General features: G+C 41.7%; 1 protein-coding gene across 2 annotated transcripts in view; it reads right to left on the bottom strand.

The window, feature by feature from the left end:
- cerk (ceramide kinase) overlaps positions 1–23,856 on the bottom strand; it is a 38,571-nt gene that overhangs the window by 9,334 nt on the left and 5,381 nt on the right. Inside the window, exons 2-10 of one of the 2 annotated variants that reach the window (XM_080761603.1) lie at positions 19,242–19,280; positions 9,911–10,051; positions 9,297–9,419; positions 7,014–7,139; positions 6,106–6,172; positions 5,058–5,203; positions 3,629–3,703; positions 2,752–2,904; positions 704–809 (exon numbers count right to left, since the gene is read on the bottom strand). In XM_080761603.1, the coding sequence (XP_080617729.1) occupies positions 704–809; positions 2,752–2,904; positions 3,629–3,703; positions 5,058–5,203; positions 6,106–6,172; positions 7,014–7,139; positions 9,297–9,419; positions 9,911–10,051; positions 19,242–19,280 (976 nt within the window). The remainder of the gene's footprint in view (positions 1–703; positions 810–2,751; positions 2,905–3,628; positions 3,704–5,057; positions 5,204–6,105; positions 6,173–7,013; positions 7,140–9,296; positions 9,420–9,910; positions 10,052–19,241; positions 19,281–23,856) is intronic. The other variant, XM_080761604.1, reaches the window with a different exon arrangement.

The following is a 23,856-nucleotide window of genomic DNA, read 5'->3' as shown; positions in this document are numbered from 1 at the left end:
ATGACTTCTAGACAGTGAGCTAGTCTTTTTTAGTATACATTTATACGGGTGAAATTAAAGTACGGTATTGGATTCATGGACCAAATATTACCTGAAACACTAGAATACCTAGATTACGAGTCTGTTTTGGACCTGGCCCTCTCTTTTATATAATTAATTAATTTGAGCCTCTGCTATTTCGAAAATTGCAGTAGTTCTCGATTGTGATTTCATAGTTAGGTTGTGATTAATTGTCCAGCCCTATAGCCACATGTACAGTATGGAGAATTGAGGACCACTGGAGAGGCTGGTGGAGGGCTTGTCAGAGGACGGCATAGAGAAGTAAACCCCAGCTTCAGACCAAAGATGGTGGATATTTAGAAAGATCCGCCACCCCAACGCTATGGTACACAAATGGTATCCTAAATGGGTGCCGTCTGGCGGCAGATCTCACGAATGTCGTATGTTTACTGGTGCTAGATCTCGCGAGAGTGAGTTGCTGGGACAGAGAAAGGTCAATGACAAAGTTGATTTTCTCCTAATTTGTGATTGATATTTAGTTCAGTGACCATGAGTGCAAGAACGGTTCGGTTCAGAGGCTGTGTTTGGGAGAAATAGACGCCTACCTAAATCCCTACGTCACACAGAAACTGTACAGATGGAGGGTCTTTCTTTTTTTGTCTTGGTTCAGACTCATGTGATTTATGAACGGTGAGGCCTTTACCCTGCTCGACACCTGGTCCTGTCCCGCGGTGTCCCCAGGATGTCGTTAGCTGGTACGTAGGACACAGTCCCCTCGTAGTAGTGGTGGGTCAGGAATGTCTTCAAACCTATAAAGGGGAGGTGTCGTCGACGCAAAGTGTTTTTTAGTGTATGAAAACTGTTTTCACTATAATGTCTACCAAACACATGCTGGGCATACATTATATCGGCCAGAAAGTCCTTATTTCCATATTCTAACTTTTGCTAAATGAACGCCCTACTTGCACAAACGTATCAAAAGTAGCAACTTGAAAGCTTGAAATGCGGCACGAAGATTGTAGAACCCTTTTTATACTACAGGTTCATTTCCTGATGTGCATTAGCCACCCAATAACAACAAAACAAACAAAAGCTTGACATTTTTTTCCACTGCCTCATTAGTGCGTTTGCTGCTGCACTACAATTTATCCAAGCAACAATGCAAACAATGTAACATGGTATGGTGTAAAACTGGACAATTACTGATGACAAAATTAATGTATTAATCCAGGCCAGGTTTGCTGAGCACCAGCAACCCCCCCCCCCCCCTAGAGGCCAGGCTGGGGCATTGCAGCTGCCATGCACCATCAGTGGTGTACAGCTGCAGGCCGGAGCAATCGGGGTTAAGTGCCTTGCTCAAGGGCAAGGTAAAGAACATTAGTTATTGTTGGAGGGGGCGAGGAACATTAGTCAGAGCATATTGCTTTCCCCGCCCCATGTTTTCCCCAGCCGGCCCAAGGATTTGAGCCGCTGACCCCTCTGGTTATAAGCGGGCAGCAAGCATTCACCGCTGGAAATGAGGCTATATAATGAAGTACTGAACAATGCCGCAGTTCTCATTAATGGCCTACAAGGTGTTGCTATTTCCCCTCCTGCTGGTTGCAGAAAACATTTCATGTCATCCTACTATACAGTAAATGCGCCACATCTCTGTGTGCACGCGTGTGTGTGTGTGTGTGTGTGTGTACGGTTGTAATGCACGTAACTCGAGAACCGTTTGACCCCCCCGACTTCAAATTCAACACGCGCGTTCCACACCCCCGCAGGGAGTGCAGTGCCAGGTATCGAGTTGGTCGGACCCACGCTTCTCCAGAACCACCACAAAAGGCTCTGGTCAGGCTCTGCCAGTGGGTCTAATGAGGCCAACTCCTTTCACCTGGGCCAGGCTCTGCCAGTGGACCTAATGAGGCCAACTCCTTTCACCTGTGCAATTTCCAGCCTCTGCCTCAGCCAATTGAGGCTCAACCAATCAGGCTCTGCCAGTGGGCAAAATTGGACGGGTGCTATGACAACATATACAGGGTTTAAAGATTTTTGCAAATCTGCACTGATCTCATTAAATGACCCCTATGAAATCCTCAGGACTGAAATCAGTCCCCAGGACTGAGAACTTTAAGCCCTGCGTATATATCATTAGGTTCCCAAGTTGCATCGTTCCCAAGTAGGCCGATGGCCGACTGCGACGGGCACGTACAGGTCTAGTTAAAAGTAAATGGGTATTTGACCAGGCTTAGCACACTGTCCTAAGTTCTTGAAGTTTTCAGTCCCTAGTTTGAATTCTTCTTTCAATTACGATGAGATGTGTTTTTGAAAATTATGGTCCCATTCATTTTAACCCATTCTGACCGGGAACCCATTTTGGTGTTCAGCATCATGTTATGCTTTAGCTATTGAAAAATAGCAGATCTACAAGCTCGTAGCGCGCCACCGAGTGGCGCGCTACGAGCTTGTAGGTCTGCTATTTTTGAAAAATCGAAGAACGACTGACATTTTTAGAATCTGATCTCAGGTCAGAATGGGTTAATCAGACACAGTGTGTGTCCAGTGGAAACCTCGTATGAATCTGATCTCAGGTCAGAATGGGTTAAAATTGATAAATTAGGGTAATGCTTCTAGGGCTCTGAATTCTCTGATATAGTGGCTTCAAAACGCTTCTGTAGGAACCAATGGGCGACGCCACAGCTCCCTTCGTCCATATTTTTCGTTTACAGTCTATATGCGTCGCAATATGGTTGACGGAGATCATTTTACCTGAGATGTCGTATCTGGCCGGCCCCATCCATCTCTTCCTCTCGCTGTCAGTCAGCACGTCGCCATAGAAACCGTACCCCAGCAGGGAGATGGAGTAGCGCAGGAAGGTGTTGTTGTGATGGACCGAGCACACGTCCATAGGCTGACTGTCTCCTAGCAGCAACAACACACACACACGTAGGTTGTGATTGGCCAGTAGCCACTTTGAGTGGCAGTCAAGTGAAGTCTATTTATATAGAACATTTCACACGACAAGCGAGGACTCAATGTCAATGTGCTTCAATGAAATACAATACAAATAATAAGAAGAAAATACAAATAATCAATAATTATATCATATATAAAAATGAGTCGTCAGAACATTATTTACTATTCTGTGCCTATCGGGTTGCAACTCGAGTGGGGCTGAGTTGGCTAATCGAACATCGCAACGTTCAACACGGCAATTCATCCCCTACTTCTAGTAGGAGGGGGGCGTGACCATTTACGCGAAGGCCAGTCCGCACTCGCGGCTGACACTGCCTGACAGTCTCCGAGCAGGGATTGTTGTGAAAGTGTGACAGAGTAATATATATATATATAGAGAGAGACAGGGAGAGAAGTAAACAAACTGACATTTAGATTGCAGAGAGGTGATGCGACGCTCACTTCACACGAGTAATAAAAGATTACAGAGCTGATACAAATGGTCAGAGCTGCTCCAGTGTCTTATACCTCATACACCTTGTGCATAATTATAGTCACATTTATAACAAGTGTTATCAAAAGCATTATAAATGTGCATAATCATGCATTATAGACCTAACCTTACAGCAAGATAATAGCCCTTTGTTGTGTACGTCCGGGGACAGTGGATACAATGGTTGTTGTGACTCACCCACTATGATGTGCAGAGCTGAAGTCACAGGATCATTGGCCCCGACAGTTGCATAGCAGATACAATCTGTGGATCCTACAAGAAGGGACGACTATGTTAATACATGGATTTAAAGCAAAATAAAATCTCACAACTGAAAAACGTTGTATATTTGGCCAAGTCCTGAATGTGCGATTAGCGAAACCGTCCCGAGTCTCCACCCACACTGGTGCTGTTTCCTAAGCAATGAATTAGCACAATATGTCAAATGATGATGTTTTAGTAATAATCCCCCTACAATATTGGAGCTTTAACCTTTGCTTTTATGAAATATCCGAGACCATTAGGCGTTTTATGGAAGATGCTAATGAACATAATCGCTACTTTGACCACTTGCCAAAATAAAAAAAACAGAAAAAGCCTATGGAGAAGTTCTTAATGCGTCTCACACACAGAGAGTTTGTAGATAGGCTATTTTCGCTGGAGAACATTCTTCCACAGAAGACATGCTGGCTTTTATGAAACCCAAATGACTGTAATCAGTTATGGTGACTGAGAACAATCCATGTTAAATAGCTTTATTAAACGGCTTGGTTGAATGCTTGATTGTGATTGGTCAATCGCTGAATTCAGCGTTATTTCTTGATAACAGACCGCTCCGCTCTATAACAGGCCTGATCAAAGCCTGAGGGCACCTGCTGCGCTGCTTGATTTACTGCTGTATCCGACATGACAGCCATGTAAACACACACACACAGTAAAACATTGCTCTCAAAAATGTCTTTGATAACATTTTGAAGCGAGAAATACGATGCAGTACCCGAAAATCGATTCCATTTGATCAACTCACTTACTTGTTTTCCGACTGTGCTGCAGCTGGGCAGACGCCCAGCGGGCAGCACGACACTTATGGAATACTTTCATTACCGTAAGGAAGGAAATAGCTCGTTTTGTTGTGTTCTGAGTCAATGTATTCATTTATGTATTAAGCAGCCGTGTAATAAGCGGGATAATGCATGGCTAGGTGGTCATTGTTTATATATATATATAAAAATCACCTTCATGGTAATTAGCCACCACCACCGTGCGTGCATACGTGTGTGCAGTTGTGCACGTGCGTGCGCCGTGCGTTAGGGCATTAAGACTATTCAACTAGTCGACTAGTAAATCCACTGGTCAACCTTGTTGGTGCTATAGTTGACTTGTTTAGTTGACTATTTATTTTCTCGATTTTGTAGGCATCAAGATCAGGTAGATTATAGTTATAGTCACCAATGTACAGTTTTTAAATGTACAAATATTTATTTCCAAAAAAGAAAAAGATTAAAAAAAAAATATATATATATAGTAGTTAAACAACTAGTCGACTAGTAAACTAGGCAACTAGTCAACTAGTAAAAATGACTAGAAGTGAATTGCCCTATAGCGTGCGTGCATGTTAACCTCTGACCTGCAGGTATGACCCCGATGCGGAGCGCGCAGGGCGTCAGCTTCTGGTCGGGACAGTTCTGGTCCACGCCGTTGTCCCGCTGCGTGCGTCCGATCAGCCCGTGCACAATCTCACTGAACATGCCGTCCCCGCCCACACACACCACTCTGGACACCGAGGGAAAGGTCAAAGGTCACACACACAGGACTGAGAGAGAGAGAGAGAGAGAGAGACGAAGCAACTGCATATCGGATAAAATTGTGTTGCTAGATTGAACGTCTTCATGGGACTTGTTTGACAGCACTGGCATCAGTGTTTGTGTGGACGTAACCCAGCAAGCCAAATGACGTTCAGAACTAGGCCAGATCACAGCCCATATGGGGATGATCTTTACGTCATTTCCAGGACGTCTTCACCAGTTTAAATAATATAGCTTATTCTGGTGCCAGATCTGACCAGTTATGATATGACTTAAGTTGATCAGACTCTCTCTGATTAATCCAGGGACGTCCGTCTTAGTGGGTCAAATGTATGTTGGTTGAAATCAGGTGATGTTCTGGGCCAGATCTGACTAGTCTTGGTTTGACTTGATCTGGCCCCAATCGAGACGTCACTAATTCGTTCAGGTCCTGACCGTGATTGCTGGGAAAGGAGTAATTCACCCCCAAAAAAATACTTATTTTCTATCACATTTTCTATCATTGGGTTTCTACACACACAATGAAGCCTTGAATTTTTCTTTTTGTCACATTTCTAAGCCAATAATTTGATGACTGGCGGAGTCTCAAAGGAGTCTCCTACTGAGTCTCATTGACCGATGACATGTGTGTAATTGATAGAAATAAGTCATTTTTCGGGAGGGTGAACTACTCCTTCAACGTGTTTTGTTTGTTTACACATTGTATTTTCTATTAATATGATGGATTCATGTTCAGGTGTGCCTTCAGACATGGTTCCTATCACACAAAGATTTGGCGGCCCCCCTGCAGTCACTCTGAAGACCCATTATAGCCTACAAAGATAATCTGCAAATGGGTGACGTGCTTGAACAGGATCTTTAATGACTCACCCGTCATATTTCTTTAGCTCCGAGTCAGTCTTCAGGTGATCTCTTGCGTGGTTGGCATACTCCGTCACTGTAGCAAACAGAATAAATACATTTAAGAAACCAGAAATACTGCATTGTGTTTGTACACCTCCATCTAGTCATCGTTTACGTTCACGATATAGCAGCATGTGAAGTGAAGACTTTAACTTGAACCCATTAAAACCCGGGAAAGCCTCAGTGACATTTTAGATTTTAGCGCAGGCTAATCAAAAATAGCAGATACGATGATATCAGCACGGCACAAGCTTGTATACACTTGACACATAATAACCATGGGTACATTTTCCAAGACCTTTTGGTTCCCACGGTTCTCCTATTTAGAAAGTCCCGGTGTTAAATTGTGAACCTATTAACTAATAGCTGGTATGGAGTGTGGATATATTGATTTATTCCCCGCAATTGGATTGCTATTCATAGCCTGTACTGTAGTCACTGGCTGCTTATAGAATGTAGCCTATATTATTTGCGTGTTTGTCACTGGAAATTAATGAATGAATAGACTATCTTTATTTGTTTCTTTATTGTATTACTTTTTTACATGCACACATCAAGTGCCTGCCCAGGCACTGCGGAGTCTGGGGATTTGTCGAGTGTCTATATACGAACACAATTTGTTTTGGGGAGGGGGTATTTTGTCACTGGACAGGCACCTGTCAGCAGGGAGGGATGGGTGGGAGGAGTATAGGACGAAGGCTCCATGTCTCCTCATTGGCAGGTGAGTCAGTAGGCTATACAACAGCAGTGGCGACACACAGAAATGTGTGTGGGGGAGGAAATAAATGGCATGACAACAAAATTGTGGAGGGGGGGGGAGAAAAAAAAAGAAAGAAAAATAAATCAATGACAAATTATTTCTTGGGGCGACTCACCAATGACGTTGGTGGAGATGTTGGCTTGTGCGAAAAGTGGGGCAACTTTGTGCTCGTAGATGTGCTTGCCTTGCTGCTTCCCTCCATAGGGGTTGATGTACACCAGGAGATGCTTGGGTCGGTTGGCTGCGATGCAGAGAGAGAGAGAGAGAGAGAGAGAGAGAGAGAGAGAGGGATATGGACCGTTTTAATCACAGTGGGGAGAGGAATGCTTTCTCTGCCAAAAATAGTAAAAACCCAATTCAAGTAGTCAGCATTTTGTGCAGAATGGGTCCTAGAAATGGGGAGGTTGAATGAGGGCAGCCTCCTTCTTACTGTCACACAGCGCTGGCTGGCATAGAAGTACTCAGATGTTTTACTTAAAAGTAAACGTAGAAATGCTGCAATACAGACATACTCGGTTTTACGATCTTCAATTCAGGCATTTAAAATGTAGTAGACGCTAAACCAAGAGGCACTTACAGTAAACGAGGTAAAACACATCAAATGCAGACAGTCAGTGTAGTGCCTCAGTAAACTAGGATTACAGGTAAAGCAAGAAACTAGCATCATTCTTAAATAATTACTATTGGTGCAACACTTTGTGAGCTTGTAGATCGGGCTATTTTTGAATAGGCAAAAGTATAAAATATGGCTTAGTTGGTGAATGCAGGTTTTGTACTGATAGACTAAATCTAGTAAGTAACTAAAAGCTGTCAACACATTGTAGTGGAGTGAAACGTACACATTGGCTCTGAGATGTGGTGCTGTAGTAGCATAGAAAATGGAAATTATCAAGCAAAGTAAAAGTACCTCAATAGATTAGTAAATGTACTGTCTCCTTTGTATTTCTGCAGTCAGATTCCTCCCTTTCTTCTACTTCTACAGTCATATATTATTTTAAAATCACTTATAAAAGCACATTTCTTTACAGACAGGCTTTATTTTTGACCCATTTTATTCCTGCAGCATTGACCCGTTTTATATTCTCCTGTGTCCCCATTTTCAATTTCTAATATGTCTGGTTGTTGTTTAGTTTTTTTAATCATTAATTTCATTGGGTTTGCATTTCAAAGTGATTTAGAACTTTCCCAAAGTGCAGCGATGAGATTATTGACTTGGATGTTTTTGAAGGTGCACTAAATAGCACAATCACAAGAGGTATTTAAAAACATCGCTGTGGAGTGGAAACCGGCTTGTACGGCCAAAAACCATTGTTTCGTTATGAGAAAATGTTCACCCCCTTTTCTCTCCAATTTCCATGTCGTGCCACTTGATTCCACTCCTCACATACGTAGCAGTAGTTTATGCTGTTGTAAATCATTGCTGTCGAGTGTCGGGCCCTAATGTATGTACTTGATCACACTACAGCATCACACAAAAGTATCAAAGCTTGAAATGTGGTGCGACATTTTGAGCTTGCAGATCTGCCACTTTAGCCGTGTTTGATTTTGAAGTGTAGAAAGTAAAGTTTTTGGACATACAGTATGAGGATTCAACCCGACAGAGACAAAATGAATGCCGTGTATTTGGATCCGGCAAACAAACACAGTCGCTTAAAGAATTGTGTGAACAGTCCGAGAAGGGAAACAACAATATTTGCTAGCATTGGTTGTGAGGATGGTTTTGAATCATACAACATGTTACAAATTACAATATAAAGTTCCAGTGCTGTTGTAACTGTATCATCATTCAATGGAACTTACGCCAATTAATGTAATGGTCCGAAACCAACTGTCCAAAGTACCGTATAATGTTGTTTTAACGCTCATAACTCACTGTTCAGTCCGTATTAGTCAGTTATGAACTAACTGTCTACTCTGAATTAATGGCCCATGTCATTTGTGCAAGTTTTCCAGAAAAAAGACAAGACTGAGCCAAATACAGACTGTGAGATGTTTCTTCGTCATTTCACACAAGAACGTTTTATGACTATTGACATAGAAATAACGATGTCTGTCAGCTATGTAACATAAGAGGATTAAGTGGCTTTATGTTTTGACTTAGGCAAACCTCACTCAGGCCAGATTATGTCTGGACTCTGTAGTATGTGATTTTTTTTTTGCTGAGGTCTTGTGACTCACGCAGAATCTTTGCCAATATAGGCCATGGGAATAGCATGATCCTTTTCAATAAGGATATAGGCAATTTTACCAGAGGTGGCTGGTGTTATGAAGAGATGATTTAAAAAAAACAAAAGCTTTTCCTCCAAAACAAAAATCACTTGGGCCATCATTTTAAGGCGGCGACGATGCCGTTTTAAAGGCCAATAACTCAATGTTAAGTCAGTGTCAGTGTCATTACCCAGTGATGCAAGCTGCTCTTTGATGGTGCTGACCCACAGCTGGCACAGCGCCCCCTCTGGACAATGGAAGGTGACCTCACAGCATCGCCAGCGATGCTGTCTCATCCTCTCCACATAGGACACTGCAGAGACAGAGACAGAGACAGAGACAGAGACACACACACACACACACACACACGCACACACGCACACACACACGCACACACACACAATTGTTAAAACACATTAGAGGATGAAGTGCAATTAAAAGCCGAAGAGAAATGGTGGGTTTATAGTATTGGTGTGAAAACGCACGCACACACTTAAAACACATTAAAAGCCAAGATAAAAGGTGGGTTTATAGTAGGGATGTGAAATGCTCAATGGACTGGGCAGGTCGGATGGCGAGAGGCAGGTTGTTCCAGAGCGGTGGGGGCGGCAGCAACGAATGCACGGCCTCCCCTGGTCTTTTTTTGTTTTTTAGAATGACCAGTAATAACGTCATTGAGGGGAAATAACTACTCCTTTAAGGTGTGTGAACGTAGCAGCCGATATAACGTGTGTATGTACATGATATGGACGTCAATTAAGGTGCAAGGATAATAACTATTGTGCGGGTCTTGGACTGGTTTACCTGTGAACGCGTATGGGTAGGCTTCTGTTGGTCTCTGCTGCGGCATCTTCTGCCACCTGCCGTCATTCTTAGATGTATTGTTCTCCACATCGTCCTCTCTCACCGACAGGATCTCTGACACCGGCACACTGTGGCAAACACCTAGAAGGCACACACACAGTCACACACACACGTACGTGAAATTATGGGGAAATTGAAGAGCAGACTTGAAGAAAGTAACCCATTCAAATGTCCATGCCATACCGGCAGCTGAAAGAACGTTTTCATTTCAACCACTGACATTTTGCTTAACCACTTTAACCCATGGCGTCTCCCTATTTTGGGGCAAATTATAGGCAGATTCTTTTTCCAGAAATCTTAAAATGTTTTACCCACAATAAAAACAAGAAGCAAAAGCCACAGATCTACAAGCTCAAATGCATTGCGAGCTTGTGGATCAGGGCCAACATTGGCACAGGGTTTTGTTATCACTGGCATAATATAATGAGAGAGAGGACTTTTCATTTAAAATACATTGTATATTTTAAATGTAGTCAATAAAGATTTAATGAAGTCCCCTCACACCTATATGCAAATTATGTCCTGCACATAATTCTACATTTACTCAAGCTCCTAACCGACATCATTACTTCCTGATCCTGATCCTGATCCTGAAAAAAAAGAAGAAAAAAACATAGCACGTTGTCGTAACAAAAAGGCTGCCGATCCCTTACCCGTTGTAGAACGTCAGCTTTGGCTTTGTTTGAAAGTAGGGCTGAAGTGATTCACACAACTAACTACTACTAAACTGCAGAAATGACCCCAGCACTACTTTAGTTGGAAGTCATCCAAAATGTTTAAAAAAAGTCAAGTTCACAGTATAGCAGATGTCTGAAATATTCAGCACACAAACAGCGTATTGTCTTGCCTGTTTTTTTCACCAGCCCGAGCCAAACAAGGCCCTCTGCTTTGCACTGTATCAATTACCCCTGTCGGATAGCTTTTTGGCCAATAAACTTTAATGTGATGAGATGGAAGCTGTAATGGAGCAATTAAGGGTTTGATTTGGGCACTAGGCAGCTAGGTACGGCTGCTGCTATAGCTGGGGGACTGTCGGTTCGTTGGGGGCGGGTTGGTGGGGGGTTGGCAGTGGAAGGGAATGCAAAGAAAGGCTTCTGCAAGCAGAGTTGCCGGAATTTGCCACAGAGAAACAAGCAATTAAGTGAGTGAGGTCTATACTAAAACAAGCCCAAAAGAAGCAACTATAGAGGGTTTGCACATGACATCACACACACACACACACACACACACACACACACACACACACACACACATGCTCTGATGAAGGCAGCATAGCCAAAACGCGTAAGCGTTCCTTTTTGGTGATGAAGAAATAAAACAATGGAAATGTGAGTACTTTGTCCGCCGTTTGTTTAATTTTTGGGTGTGCTACCTTTGTGGATTTTTTTGATAGATATACAAAATATTTTCAAAGTGGGGTGTTTGCGTACAAATGCATATCAATTTGTATGAGATGAAAACGTTTGAGAACCACTGGTTTAAACAACATTATTAGATGGCTTGGTTGAATGCTTGATTCTGATTGGTCAATCGCATAATTCAGTGTTATTTCTGGATAATGACCGATCTGCTCTATAACAGACCGATGCCTAATCAAACCCTCGGAGCACCTGCTGTGCCCCGCTTTATTTACTGCCGTTTCCAACATGACACACAATGTCATTTACAGCTAAACATTGCTCTCAAAAATGTTTTTTAAAACATTTCAGCGAGAAATAGACTTAGCAGTACCCGAAAATGGATTCTATTTGATAAACAGTGAACACACTTCCTTGTTTTCCGACAGTGCTGTATTATGTAATACTTTCATTACCGCAAGCAAGGAAATAATTAGTTTTGGGTCAATTAATTAATTTATGTATCAAGTAGCCATGTAATAAGTGGGGTAATATCTGCCTAGGTGGTCATTGTCGGGAGATAACTCACCTTCAGGGGGTTTAACCACCTCCGCTTCGTGTCAGTGGTTAAACCCTGTCGGTGAATTATCTCCTGACAATGACCACCTAGGCAGATACACAGTATTAGCCCTAATTACTTAGACAGCAAGCCCAAAATAAGCAAAGTAGAAACAAGCCCCATAAAAAAAAAAACACAACGAGCAGCAGCATTTACAAGCAACTGTACAGAAAAGCAAGCCCACAGTCACTTATAATACTTGGCAACACTGGCTTCAGCAGGGGGATGTTATTATGAGGATGTGGCGATTATGAAGTCGATTCTATCTGGAGAAGGAACAATAAAGGCCTGGAATTATAACTATAAACAATGGTGCAGTTGAGTCAAGTGAGGACAAAGATGTTTTAATAGTTCATGTTTAATCTCTTACTGCAGAGTTCAGACACAGTTAAAGCTTTTGGTCAGTTTGGTTTAAGGGTCACATTAAAAGCCAAATACTTCCTGCTCAATTATTTTAGGGCAGTGGTTCCCAAACAATGGCCAGGACCCTTTTCTTTTGTCACGGACCCATTTTTGGAGGGGGTCATGATTCGCACATTCACACACCTTTAAATATATTTAATACATATCTCATAACTTAAGAAATGTCAAACATTTTTCTACATAATTTCTGAAATATTACAAATAAATAAAGATATAAGATAAAGATATATATATTTCTATATATTATATATATATTTTTTAATAATGGCAAATCTACAAGCTCTTACGTTGCAATTTTATTTCAAAATTTAGAAAATAAATACACCACATTTTGAAGAACCTTACTATAAAACAGGGTTGAAAGGGTGGTCCCCGGGCCACACCTTGAGAACCCCTACTAGTCTCTAACCTATAATAGTGGTCTGACTATACTACATAACCTTGTGGAAGGTGAGGGGAGAGATTTGATTCAAATCACGACGAGCCGCTGTCAAAAACGGTCACCGTCTCATCGTAAACGCTCTATCAGTTATTATTACCGTCAACACCGTGATTACAGTATGTGAGTGTTTTGATGGCAGGCCCAGGCATCCATCCACACATAAACAAACTTAGGCACCGTGGGACACAGTTTCCCTTGAAACAGCAGAAGTTAGAAAGAGAAGTTAGTGGGGAGGACAAAATTAAAACCACGGTACTTCCTTAATGCCTTCTAGTGTCACTGTAAGTAGGGTTGGGATCTTTTAGGATTAAAAAAATTCAGGTAATTCTTCTTAAAAGGTCCAATTCCTTAACGGTTCCTTTTAAAGATTCCTATATAGGTGGTTCCAAATGGACCATATTTGTAAGTCTTAGTCTGACAGACAGTGTACAAATGTGAACACACGTCCATTTGTACACTCTCAGAGGTATGGCGGTCCTTGAAATTAAACCTTTTGAGGTATTGTAATTGTATAGCAGACGTGAAGTCCAACTCACCAACTCGAACAGTGAGATAAAGAGGTTTTGGAAACGGTTCCAAACCTGATGGTTTCTCAATGTTGGATCCGGTTCCGGATCTCAACTGTAACAAAAGTGGTTTTGTTTGCGATACCGATAGATCTTTCACTACGTTAGTTCCATTGATCCAAGCCGGAAGACAATTAATAATCGATTGATTATTAAAATGTTCTGAAAATGCACTTAAGGTGCATGCGGTGTACTGTTGTATTATAGGTTGAATTTATTGTGATTTCCAATCTTGTCCTGAGGTGTACTGTACAATATGCATATTCCACTGTCTGTAAATTTGTTTGTAATGTCAAAATAGTAAACACAGCACGTGCCAACCGTAAACCACTCTATAACTTATACCTACACACCCTCAAAAGACATTATTTTCTGGCAATTACACGCAGCATTATCCTTACACACAATTCACACAACAGGCAACCATTGGCTCATTATGAAAGTAAACTAAGCAGGGTAATGGTTGTCCCGAGGGGGGCACAGGGGGCTAAGGAGTGTTTGAATGAGAAACTGCGCCGTGCGGGCCAACCTTGACAAAATGCTAGGATACGCTCGCTGGAGAGCAATTACCTCTATCTCCAAAGGGAAGAGCAATCTGTTAGCGTTTAGGAGCGCAGGTTGTTTTTTTTATGTTGTCCTTTTAACAGTCAGGTGTTCAGAGTGGAAACACACCTTAAAAAGGGGAATTAGCTTGCTTTATGGCCGTGACCTTGTGCTGCGGCTCAGTCGAGCTTGAGGTATACGCGGACGTTTTCTTTGTCAGAGGCCATGCGGGACACACGGGAGACCAACACGGTCCGGTGTGTCACAAGAGACATGCTTAGAGAAGTGCTGAATAGGAGACACGGTATAGTAGCCATTTAATGCTGCTTTCTAGGGATAATAGTAAGAATACGAATAAGAATTACCACATTGAGGAAGTGCGTGATTGTAAAGACAAAACGGAAGTGGCGAGGAGGCTCCACTTCCACTTTATCGCTTACTCATGAGACCTCTTCCGTGGGCATTTGGAAATCGTAGAGGCAACAGTCTGGTAACGCGCAAGACTACCTCATCCATAAACCTTCATATTTGGCCTTCCTCTTCCCCTCATGCCTGGCGGCTCCATCTCCAACATGCCCACATCCCTCCTCTGCACATGGCCACATCATCTCATCCTTCTCCCAGTGGAGCCCACACCCCTCCTCTGCACATCCAAACATCATCTCAGTCTCACCTCTCTTGTCTTATCCCCAAACCTTCTCTAAAAGGTGATCCTCTCATGTAGTCCTTTCTGATCCCGTCACTCCTAATGACAATCGTAGCATCGTCAACCCTGCCACCTCCAGCTCTGCCTCTATCAGTGTCACCGTTTCCAAGCCGTACACAACAACAACAATAATGGGAAATAACTTTTCTGCATTCACCAAGCAGATGGCTTGCTCAGAGGAGTGCCCAGTGGAGAGCCGTTAGGGGTTAGCCACATGAAGCCTAACCTACCTATTCACTGAATCTTCCACCAAACAGGCATATCTAGTGAGCATAAAATAAACAAATAGAAAAAAAGAAAAAGCTAAAAAAAACAAAGAAGAAAAAGAAAAGAAAATGAAAAACCTACCAAAATAATAATCAATTAATCACATTCACCTTCAGGCCACAACCTATTCCTTGACTGCATAGGCCATAGGCAAAGCTTTGTGATGAGTCACCGTTATGAGATAATAATGGCTTACATAACGTAACATAACAGCGAGCCTGCCTGGGGGGACGGCCTCTGTGATGCCTCCTCCATAACGCTTATACAATAACACACAGCGCAGCATGGGCGTGAAATCAGCGGATCAAATTGTCTCTGTCCCACAGAGAAGGGAGAGGATCGAGACTCATATAGCAGTGTTTGCAAAGGGGCCTCTCTGTATCGGCCTTAAATACAGAGGAACTGGAGAACTGAAAAAAAAGACAAGGGCAATTTGAAGTTACATCATCATGACTTTGATTGCTTTAAAATGACTGCATCGTTCATGCATTAAAAAAGGCAATGCCAATGTCAATACCACTATTAAGTCCTTTCCGTTTTAAGGATTGAGCCTAGAGGAAACGTGTATTGAAAATTGTACTGCTGATTAAGATAAAGGAAGCCCAGTATGAAAAAAGTACTGTATTAAATTGTCTGTGTAGGCTCCTTTTGTTCACAAAACCACGGTTCCATCTTGTGGATCTGCTACTTTTGACGCTTTTGTGTGATGCTGTACTAGTAGTATGATCAAGTATAGGGCGTTAATTTGCGGGAAATAAAATAAAAACACAAAAAAGGTTCAAATGAGAAGATAAGAGGTTTCTGCAACATCCTAAATTATCACGACAAAAGGGACAAGAATCCGCCTTTACTCTCGGAAGAACAGAGCCTATTAAAAGGATAATTGTGGCAAAGGTCATGTTGGCGCTTTCATCAGGAGAGGGCTTAGCAGACATTTGCTCTGCAGCTGCAGACTAGTGCTCACTAGGAGGTCAAAACCTGACACCAGCGAACTGCCCCAAGGTACCACATCCTTCTTAGGAAGAAAACTAGGTCAGGTCAGAACAAGACACTAAAAACTAAAAGTTCAGGAGAGATCACTGTGCACGCCAAGTCACTCGAATTCACGAAAAGACGTAAGGTTATACCATCATGTGCCCTTTAGCGTTCCCTATTTTGGGGCTATCGTAATAGGCGAACATTGGGGGAAACATTCTGTGAGAATGTACGGATGCACCAAAGGGGCCTTTTTGGCCGATATCGATATCCAATGTAATTAACAGCTTCCCTACGTAACCCGCTAGACACGCGTTTTATTCCATTGTCTTTCCCTGCGTAACACGCTATGCCTGCTATTTGTTTTATATGTTTAATTCGCCGTTTTGTAATGACTTTAATGAAAAGGCGGCTTTGTCGCGGACAACGTGACAAGGCCGATGCGTTACGTTGACGCAAGCGGAAATCGACCTATCCACTGGCTTGCAAGGGCTTCTGGGAAAATTAGTTGAGTGAACGGGGTTTTACACTTGGATCCATCTGCCATTACCGTTTGCTGGTTCTTCAGCATCACGACAGTGGATTATTTTTCGGCTAGGCAACAAACCATGGGACTATTTTCAGGGGATTTTTCATGGATCAAAGGTTGCAAATACTTCGGCGTATGACCGTGGCTTGTTATGACAGGCTATAACGCACGGAATGTGACCGAATAAAGCCCAAGGAGTGTTTTTCGTGCTAAACTAATGCTTGGAATGGGTTCAGAAGCATGAAAGCCCCCTAGTTTGACAAGTCACATGTCACGTTGTTGATGGTAGCCCAACTTTCAGCAAGTGTAAAAATTCCCCTAGGGTGGTTGAATAGAAACCAATGTGGGATATGTTAGTAGACACCCTTACAAACACATTGAAGTGGTGAAGAAATCCCCTGACTAGTAGGCCTACTTGCGGTTAGCACCCGGCTGTTTAGGGCCTAAACCCTTTTGTTTAGGCTGCCTCTCACCTTTTGATACAACACTCACACAGCACATTCCATGCATCCATACACTGCAGACATGACCGATTACTGACGTGCTCACACCTCATACTATGTTATGATTATTGCCTTGTTTCCTAAATTCAGTAAAATAAGCATACATTTGTTTTCTAGTTCCCTAACATACATTAGAAAGGTGGAACAGCGGACCTCAGCAGACTGTAGACGTACGCCCGGGCATGTCCTCGCAAAGCTCCATGTTGGTGAAGGCACGTGCCGAGCAGTCATGTACCGGCATGGCTCGGCATGAAACTGTGTCACCTCCACATTGCTGTTGCAGTGGAAGTTGTTTCAGCTGTTTTCACAAGTCTGTTCAACACTTCCATCAGCTATCACCACGTCACCATGAAACTTCCCCAGTTGATTACTTACGCCGAAGATAATGATTTATTGTCCAGTGTTGTTTTTGTCAGCAAATTTAGATTTTAGTTTTAGTCATAGTCTCTTGAATAGTTTTCACTTAGTTTTAGTCACATTCTAGACAGTCACCCGGAATGTTTTAGTGTTGGTCTAGTTTTAGTTGACTAAATATCGTACGATTTTAGTCGACTAAATCTACAGTTGATTTAGTCGATGTATTTTGGCGTGCATTGATGCTGTTGTAATGACTGATTTTACACTTACTGAAAATAGCCGATCTACAAGTTCACAACGCGTCGCAGCGTGACGCGTTGTGAACTTGTAGATCAGCTATTTTCAGCATGCAACCAAGTGTGAAATTACTTATACTGGATATTTTGTCCACTAGTCCCTTCCTAACATTGTGTTTAGTAGCATTATTATGACATACCCTGTATATTAGCCACTAGCCAGTAAAACCCAGTAGCCACATATGGGACCAAATACTGTTCAGTAACATTATTATGGCATATTTTGGGTCAGGGAGGGTTATGTATGAGATATGTTTGGTGACATATGAAACCAATAATGTTCAGTGGCATTATCATGACATATATTGGGTCACAAATGCAACCAAAATGGAGCCCTGTCCTTGGCAGGAGTATAAGCAACAATTCACAACACACATTGCACTATAGAAACCAAACCACAGTCAGCCACAAAAGCAAGGCTTCTGCTGTATTTGATGTTGAATCTGCATGGGTATATAATTATGACTATCTCTGGACATAGCACTCTGAGGACATGAGGACACACCATGCAATTTGGAGCTTAACCACTCGGAACCCTATATATATACCGTAACTTCTTTTCCCCTGAATTCTCTACACCAAATCTCTTTGCACAAAAATACCCCCCAGGGATCCTTGGGGGAGTTCCCCAGCTAAATGAGTTAATATAGCATCACAAACACTTTAACCGCTTTATCCATTCAGTTAAAAAGAGGGGGAAAAAAAGAGAAAAAAAATCTAATTTCCTGCATAGCCAGGGCAGCAGTGGCTCAGGAGGTTGAGTAGTCGTCCCCTCCTGGCATGGTGTCAAAGTGTCCTTGAGCAGAGATATATAAGCACCCCTAACTGCTCCCTGGGCGCTGCCGTTCGCTGGCTGCCCGCTGCATCCCAATATTTAGGAAGGCTTACGACGCAGGGGACAAAAGTCCAGGTATGAGCAAAAAAAAGAATTGGCCCATGACACTTTCCCTTGTTAAAAGCTACAATCCGTATGTTTATGTTTCCGTTGTCCCGTCCCAGACCAGTTATAGGACAATATTAATGTCCTATAGAGATCTTTTTAGTGTCCAGTTAATGCAGTGGTGCTGCGACCTCTGCTTCATTGACATGGTCTGCCAGGCTGTGTCCTATACCGTGAAACGAGGGTCGAAATGTCTCAATGGAAGAGTACAGGGAGACTTAAAACTAGCATTTTATTAAATTACTTAATTAAGACCTGAGGCTGATTCTTTAAAAAAAGTGTTCTAAAAAACTTAAAAATGTATGTTGCTATCAAACATTTTCATGTCAAGGACTCCCAAAAATGTAAAATTCCATGTATTTGAGCAAGAATTTGAGTTAAAAATATTCCCTTTATAAAAGTGTATAGTCAAAGATTTGCACAAATCAAAAATAGCAGATCTACAAGCTTATATATAGCGCAGCGCGAAGTGATGCGATATGAGCGTGTACATCGGCTAGTTTTTTAATAATAAGTATTAAATAATGTTTAAAGTGCTTAAAACACGGATGCGTGGATGGGTGAAAAGAAGTCCTGGATTGTAGCTTTGTTTTTGTCAACTTCATCAAATACAGCAGACAGGAGAAGCACTTTAAACCACGAAAAGCAACAACAACAACAACAACACAGTACATTATCCACGGATAACTGCAGAGGAGGAGGAGGATGTTAATGGCCAGTGTTATTTGACCATTGGCAGCAATGGTGGTGGTCAAGAGGTTCTCCTACCTGAGTCTCCTCTGCGGTGGAACCTAGCAGGGCAGAAACCTGCAGGAGAAGGTGTGTGTTACTGTTACTGTGGAGAGAAAGGTCACTGAGCAATGACGGGAAACGTCTTGCATCTCCTTGACACCTGTAGCCCTCCACAACAACAACACGTCTATTTATCTACGGATAAATAGGACGTTGTAAAGATGTCCTCGAAGGAAACTGATTTCAACTCAAGTACACACACACACACACACACACACACACACACACACACACACACAAATCCACTGGTTTAAACAACTACAATCCACAATTTATCATTTACAATAACCTTTACAGAAAAGTCGCTTAAAATAAGCAGACATGGCAACACTGTCAGAGTACTGTGAAGGGGGGGGGGGGGGCATTATGCAAAATGCAAGTACTGAAGGCGCTAAACTATAAAAAACAAAATACCGAGCCCGTTAGATAAAAAGCTTCACGTGTTCACCTTTTGACTGTATTCTGGCTCTCGTCCAAGGTCTTTGAAAGATACATTTCTTTTCAGCCTTTGGCACCGTCACTTCGTCTTTCTTTGTGTTGCCGTTTGATTTGAGCCCCTAAAGCGAGTGCGACTATTTATATTAAACATGTATTGTTGAACAGGAATTGAGTGGCAGCGCCATTTAATCCAGAATTTTCAATTATGGGGTGAGACCTCGGGGTTGTGTTGCTCCTCTCAGTGAGAGAATGATCCTTCACACGCGCACACAAGAAAGAAAAAAAATCTAGAGAAATCAATTATGCCCAGAGGCTTCACAGAAAATGACAAAGGTTATTATATCGCAAACTTCCATTTCCCTTCTCATCTGTGGAGGTGATTATTTCACTAAAAAGGTCCTTGGAATTGCCCCATTTTGAGAGATTTCTCCCGTTTTATAGGCTTATGATCACGCCCAGATATATCTCTAGCTGAACATAGCCTCTCAGCTTCAGAGATGAATTGGATTCAGTCCAAAGCTCATACTGTATATATCGGGGAAATAAACGGAGGGGGGGGGGGGGGAGAAGCCTGACAACTTCAGATGCTAGATGGTAGATAGTGTGGAGCAAGCGAAATGAAGTAACATGACACACAGATAAGCTATAGCGGTGTGGTAAATGACTATTCATCTGGAGGCATGTCGTCGCCGTTGTGGGGCAGAAACCTTGTATCTCCATATTGTCAACTTATTTTCCTTTTAAAGAAATGAACGCCCTACTTACAAGAACTTGCCATACAAGAATGTTCACAACACACCGCATTGCGGCGTGTCGTGAGCTTGTAGATCTGCCATTTCTGAGTTTAACCCATTCTGGGCGGGAACCCCTTTTGGTGTTAGCATTATGTTATGCTTTAGCTATTGAAAAATAGCAGATCTACAAGCTCATAGCGTGCCACCGAGTGGCGCGCTACGAGCTTGTAGCTCGTAGCAGAAAACTGTCAGGATGTAGAAGACATTTTTAGAATCTGATTGCGTGCTTAAGCATGTCTGTGTTACAAATGAACAAATGGAAGGTATTAACGAGAGCTACTGACTTAAAGAACAACATACGTTGGACCCGTTGGAACACGGTTTATTTTTGTCCATTTCCTGAACAGTAGCGGTGTTGGACATACAAGGTTTCCGAGCCGACAGCGACGATGGAGTCCACATGCAGCTCCATTACCCAGGAATGACAGGATAATTACAGTTGTGCTATGATAACTGTAAATCCACTCACTGCCGTAGCCATCTCTCTCAATGGAGGTGACTCACATTATGTAAGTGTACACGGCTACTGTGTGCATCTGAGACACAGTCCACGATGCCGTTGTTGTTAAGACGCAAATTCAGAATGATAGCTCAAAGATGACTCACTAGATATTATCTACCATTAGAAAGAAAAAAAATACATTGTCATTTTAGTGCCCGCTGGCTACCCAATTTTCTGTGTTGGCTATTGTTAAGGAACTTTGCAAATTGTAGTTTGTTTGTGGTTTGCAATAATAATAATAATTTTAATAATAATAATAACTTTTAAAACCTAGAAAGCATCCGTTTCATTTTAGATTTTAACCACTTCAACCATTATTCTATACTTCGGCTATTCAAAAATAGCAGGTACACAAGGTGATAGCGGGGAGTGAAAGAAAAACAGTGTAAATAGCTATTGATTTTAGCTTAATAATCGACAAGCAGCACACAATGCATTAGTATGTGACGTGTTGTGAGATTTTAGAAGGGGCTGTGTTCACGAAGTATGCGGTTTTTAGTGGGTAACTAAAGATATAAGGATTAATGAACAATAAAATATTTATCTTTCTTCAAAATGGAGTCAGTGTTTTGCAAAAGAACCATACAATTTTAATAGTTTGTCTGATTATCCATGCATAATATGCAAGATAATCTCAAAACCTTTGCAACCAACTCAGTTTTAGGAGTTCACATGAGCATTTCTACAATTAGTGGAGTCGGGCCAAAAGATTAGATTTGAAAAATAAATCAGATTTGGCTGGATTTGACTGCATTATAGATGGAGCCTTATTTATATTTGTTACAGACCTACAAGGGTCCATTTGGTTCAATTTATTTTATAAACTCTCAGAGTTACAAACCTGTAAGAGTCCATTAAGGTCCATTTGTACACTCTCAGAGTTACAGACCCGTACATGTCCTTTTCAGTTTATTTTGTACACTGAGGTGCAGGCCCGTAAGGGTCCATTTGGTTCTCAAGGACCACTGGCAGTCCCGGAACCCCACTCTGAGAACCAAGCTATAAGGAAGCACTTCTTCTTCCAAGCTATAAGGAACCAAGCTATAAGGAAGCACTTCTTCTACGCTAGAAGCTCTTGTCTATTTATGTACATAGCCTGCCAGTGGTTCCCAAAGTGGGGTCCGGGGACCCCTAGGGGTCCTTGAGGGAGTTCCAGGGGGTCCCCAGCTAAATTATAATTAGGAACCAAATGGACCCTTAAGGGTCTGTAACTCAGTGTACAAATGGCACCAAGGTTCCATTTGTACACTCTCAGAGTTAAATTACAATATTGATTTTACAATATACATTGGGGTCCCAGAGATAGAAATGCCATTAAGGCGAGACACCCCAGGTGAATAGGGAAAAAAAGTTAAATAATAGCTATCACAATGAAACTTCTCCAGTTGATTACTTATATTAAAACTAAGATTTTTTGTATTACAAGTTTTCTGAAATTATATGTTTAAATATGCAAATTAGGCATTATATGCGCTAATTTGCATACATTTCGGGACGATAAATCTGAAGATCGGATAAAGCCAGGTTCAAAATGATCATTTCATTTTGTTGACACATTAGAGACAAAGAAAATTACACATGGGATTTTTGATATCTCTAATTATCACTCCACAAATCAGAAAATAGTGTCAACAGGCATAAAAAACCCAATTTTCGGCATTTTTTTGGTATAAAATGTGATGTAAATCAGGCTGTGAATGATATATCAACAAATCCATGTGTAAATGTCTGCGGAATATAGTTATGAATAAGACTGGAAAGTTTGGTGTATGTGAGTTCAACTGAAGTGGAAATTCTTTGTCCCAAGTATGAGGAAAACTCATTTTGAGAAAACGGCCTTTAAAGATTTGTATTGTAAAATTCCAAAACGTTTTATTTGAAGCCACTATTTTGAGACAAAATATCTCATCCAAACCTTGGCAACAACATATAATGGCATATATCATTGGAAAGGTCTGGACCTCAAGCTGACTGTGGTCTGATCCAAATATGGTCACTTCCTTTGTACCAACAACCAATCATGAAAATAGAGATGGTGGCTTTTCACCCCGAAAAACGAGCTGTCATTGGCTAAAATAAACTATCCAACTAAACATCTAAATCTGTATTTTTTATGTGTATTTTGCTTTAGTTTGAAAGAAAACATGTTTAGGAAGCAAAATAGCAAAAAAAAAAAAAAAAGAAAAATCATGATTTCACCTGGGGTGTCTCACCTTAAGTGGGGGTCCGTAGCCTAATTCAGGTCAAACCTGGGGGTCCTTGAAGTGAAAATCGACTGCCAGAGCCGTAAAAACTTCTCTTATGGGATTCCTTGGCATAAATTATCTAATGGGGGTCCGCGGGCTAATGAGTGTCAATTTGGGGGTCCTTGACATGAAAACGTTTGGGAACCACTGTGCTATGCCATATGACATAATCAGGTGACTGAGGTGACCTGATGTTTCGTCATTAGATTGAAAATAACGGTAGTGGGTCGCATGAAGAGTCATTAGATTGACCCATATAATCATGATGACCATGACTATATGGGTCAATCTAATGACGAAACATTCATGGAGCTTTAGAAGGAAACACCAACAAGAAGCATGGCAGAGGAGCGTTTAGGTTCAAGCAGTGATGTAAATAGGTTTTGTATTTCAATGTACCCAGGTTTGGTCTTTTAGATGGGTCCCAGGGACATTTCAAAGAGTCCCACTTCAAAGACGTTAGGAGTCATATTTTGTCATTTTTACATTTCATTTTATATGGTTATGTATCTGAAAGAATACAATTCCAAATGTGACAACTTAATATCGGCAAAGATGAATGCAAACAGTGCAAAGTATAGAAAGTATATAAGTACGGTATATAAAGTAAA

Source organism: Protomyctophum bolini, assembly GCF_963924005.1.
Source record: "Protomyctophum bolini genome assembly, chromosome: 4".
Classification (NCBI taxonomy): Eukaryota; Metazoa; Chordata; class Actinopteri; order Myctophiformes; family Myctophidae; genus Protomyctophum; species Protomyctophum bolini.
This window is presented reverse-complemented; position numbering and strand designations above follow the sequence as displayed.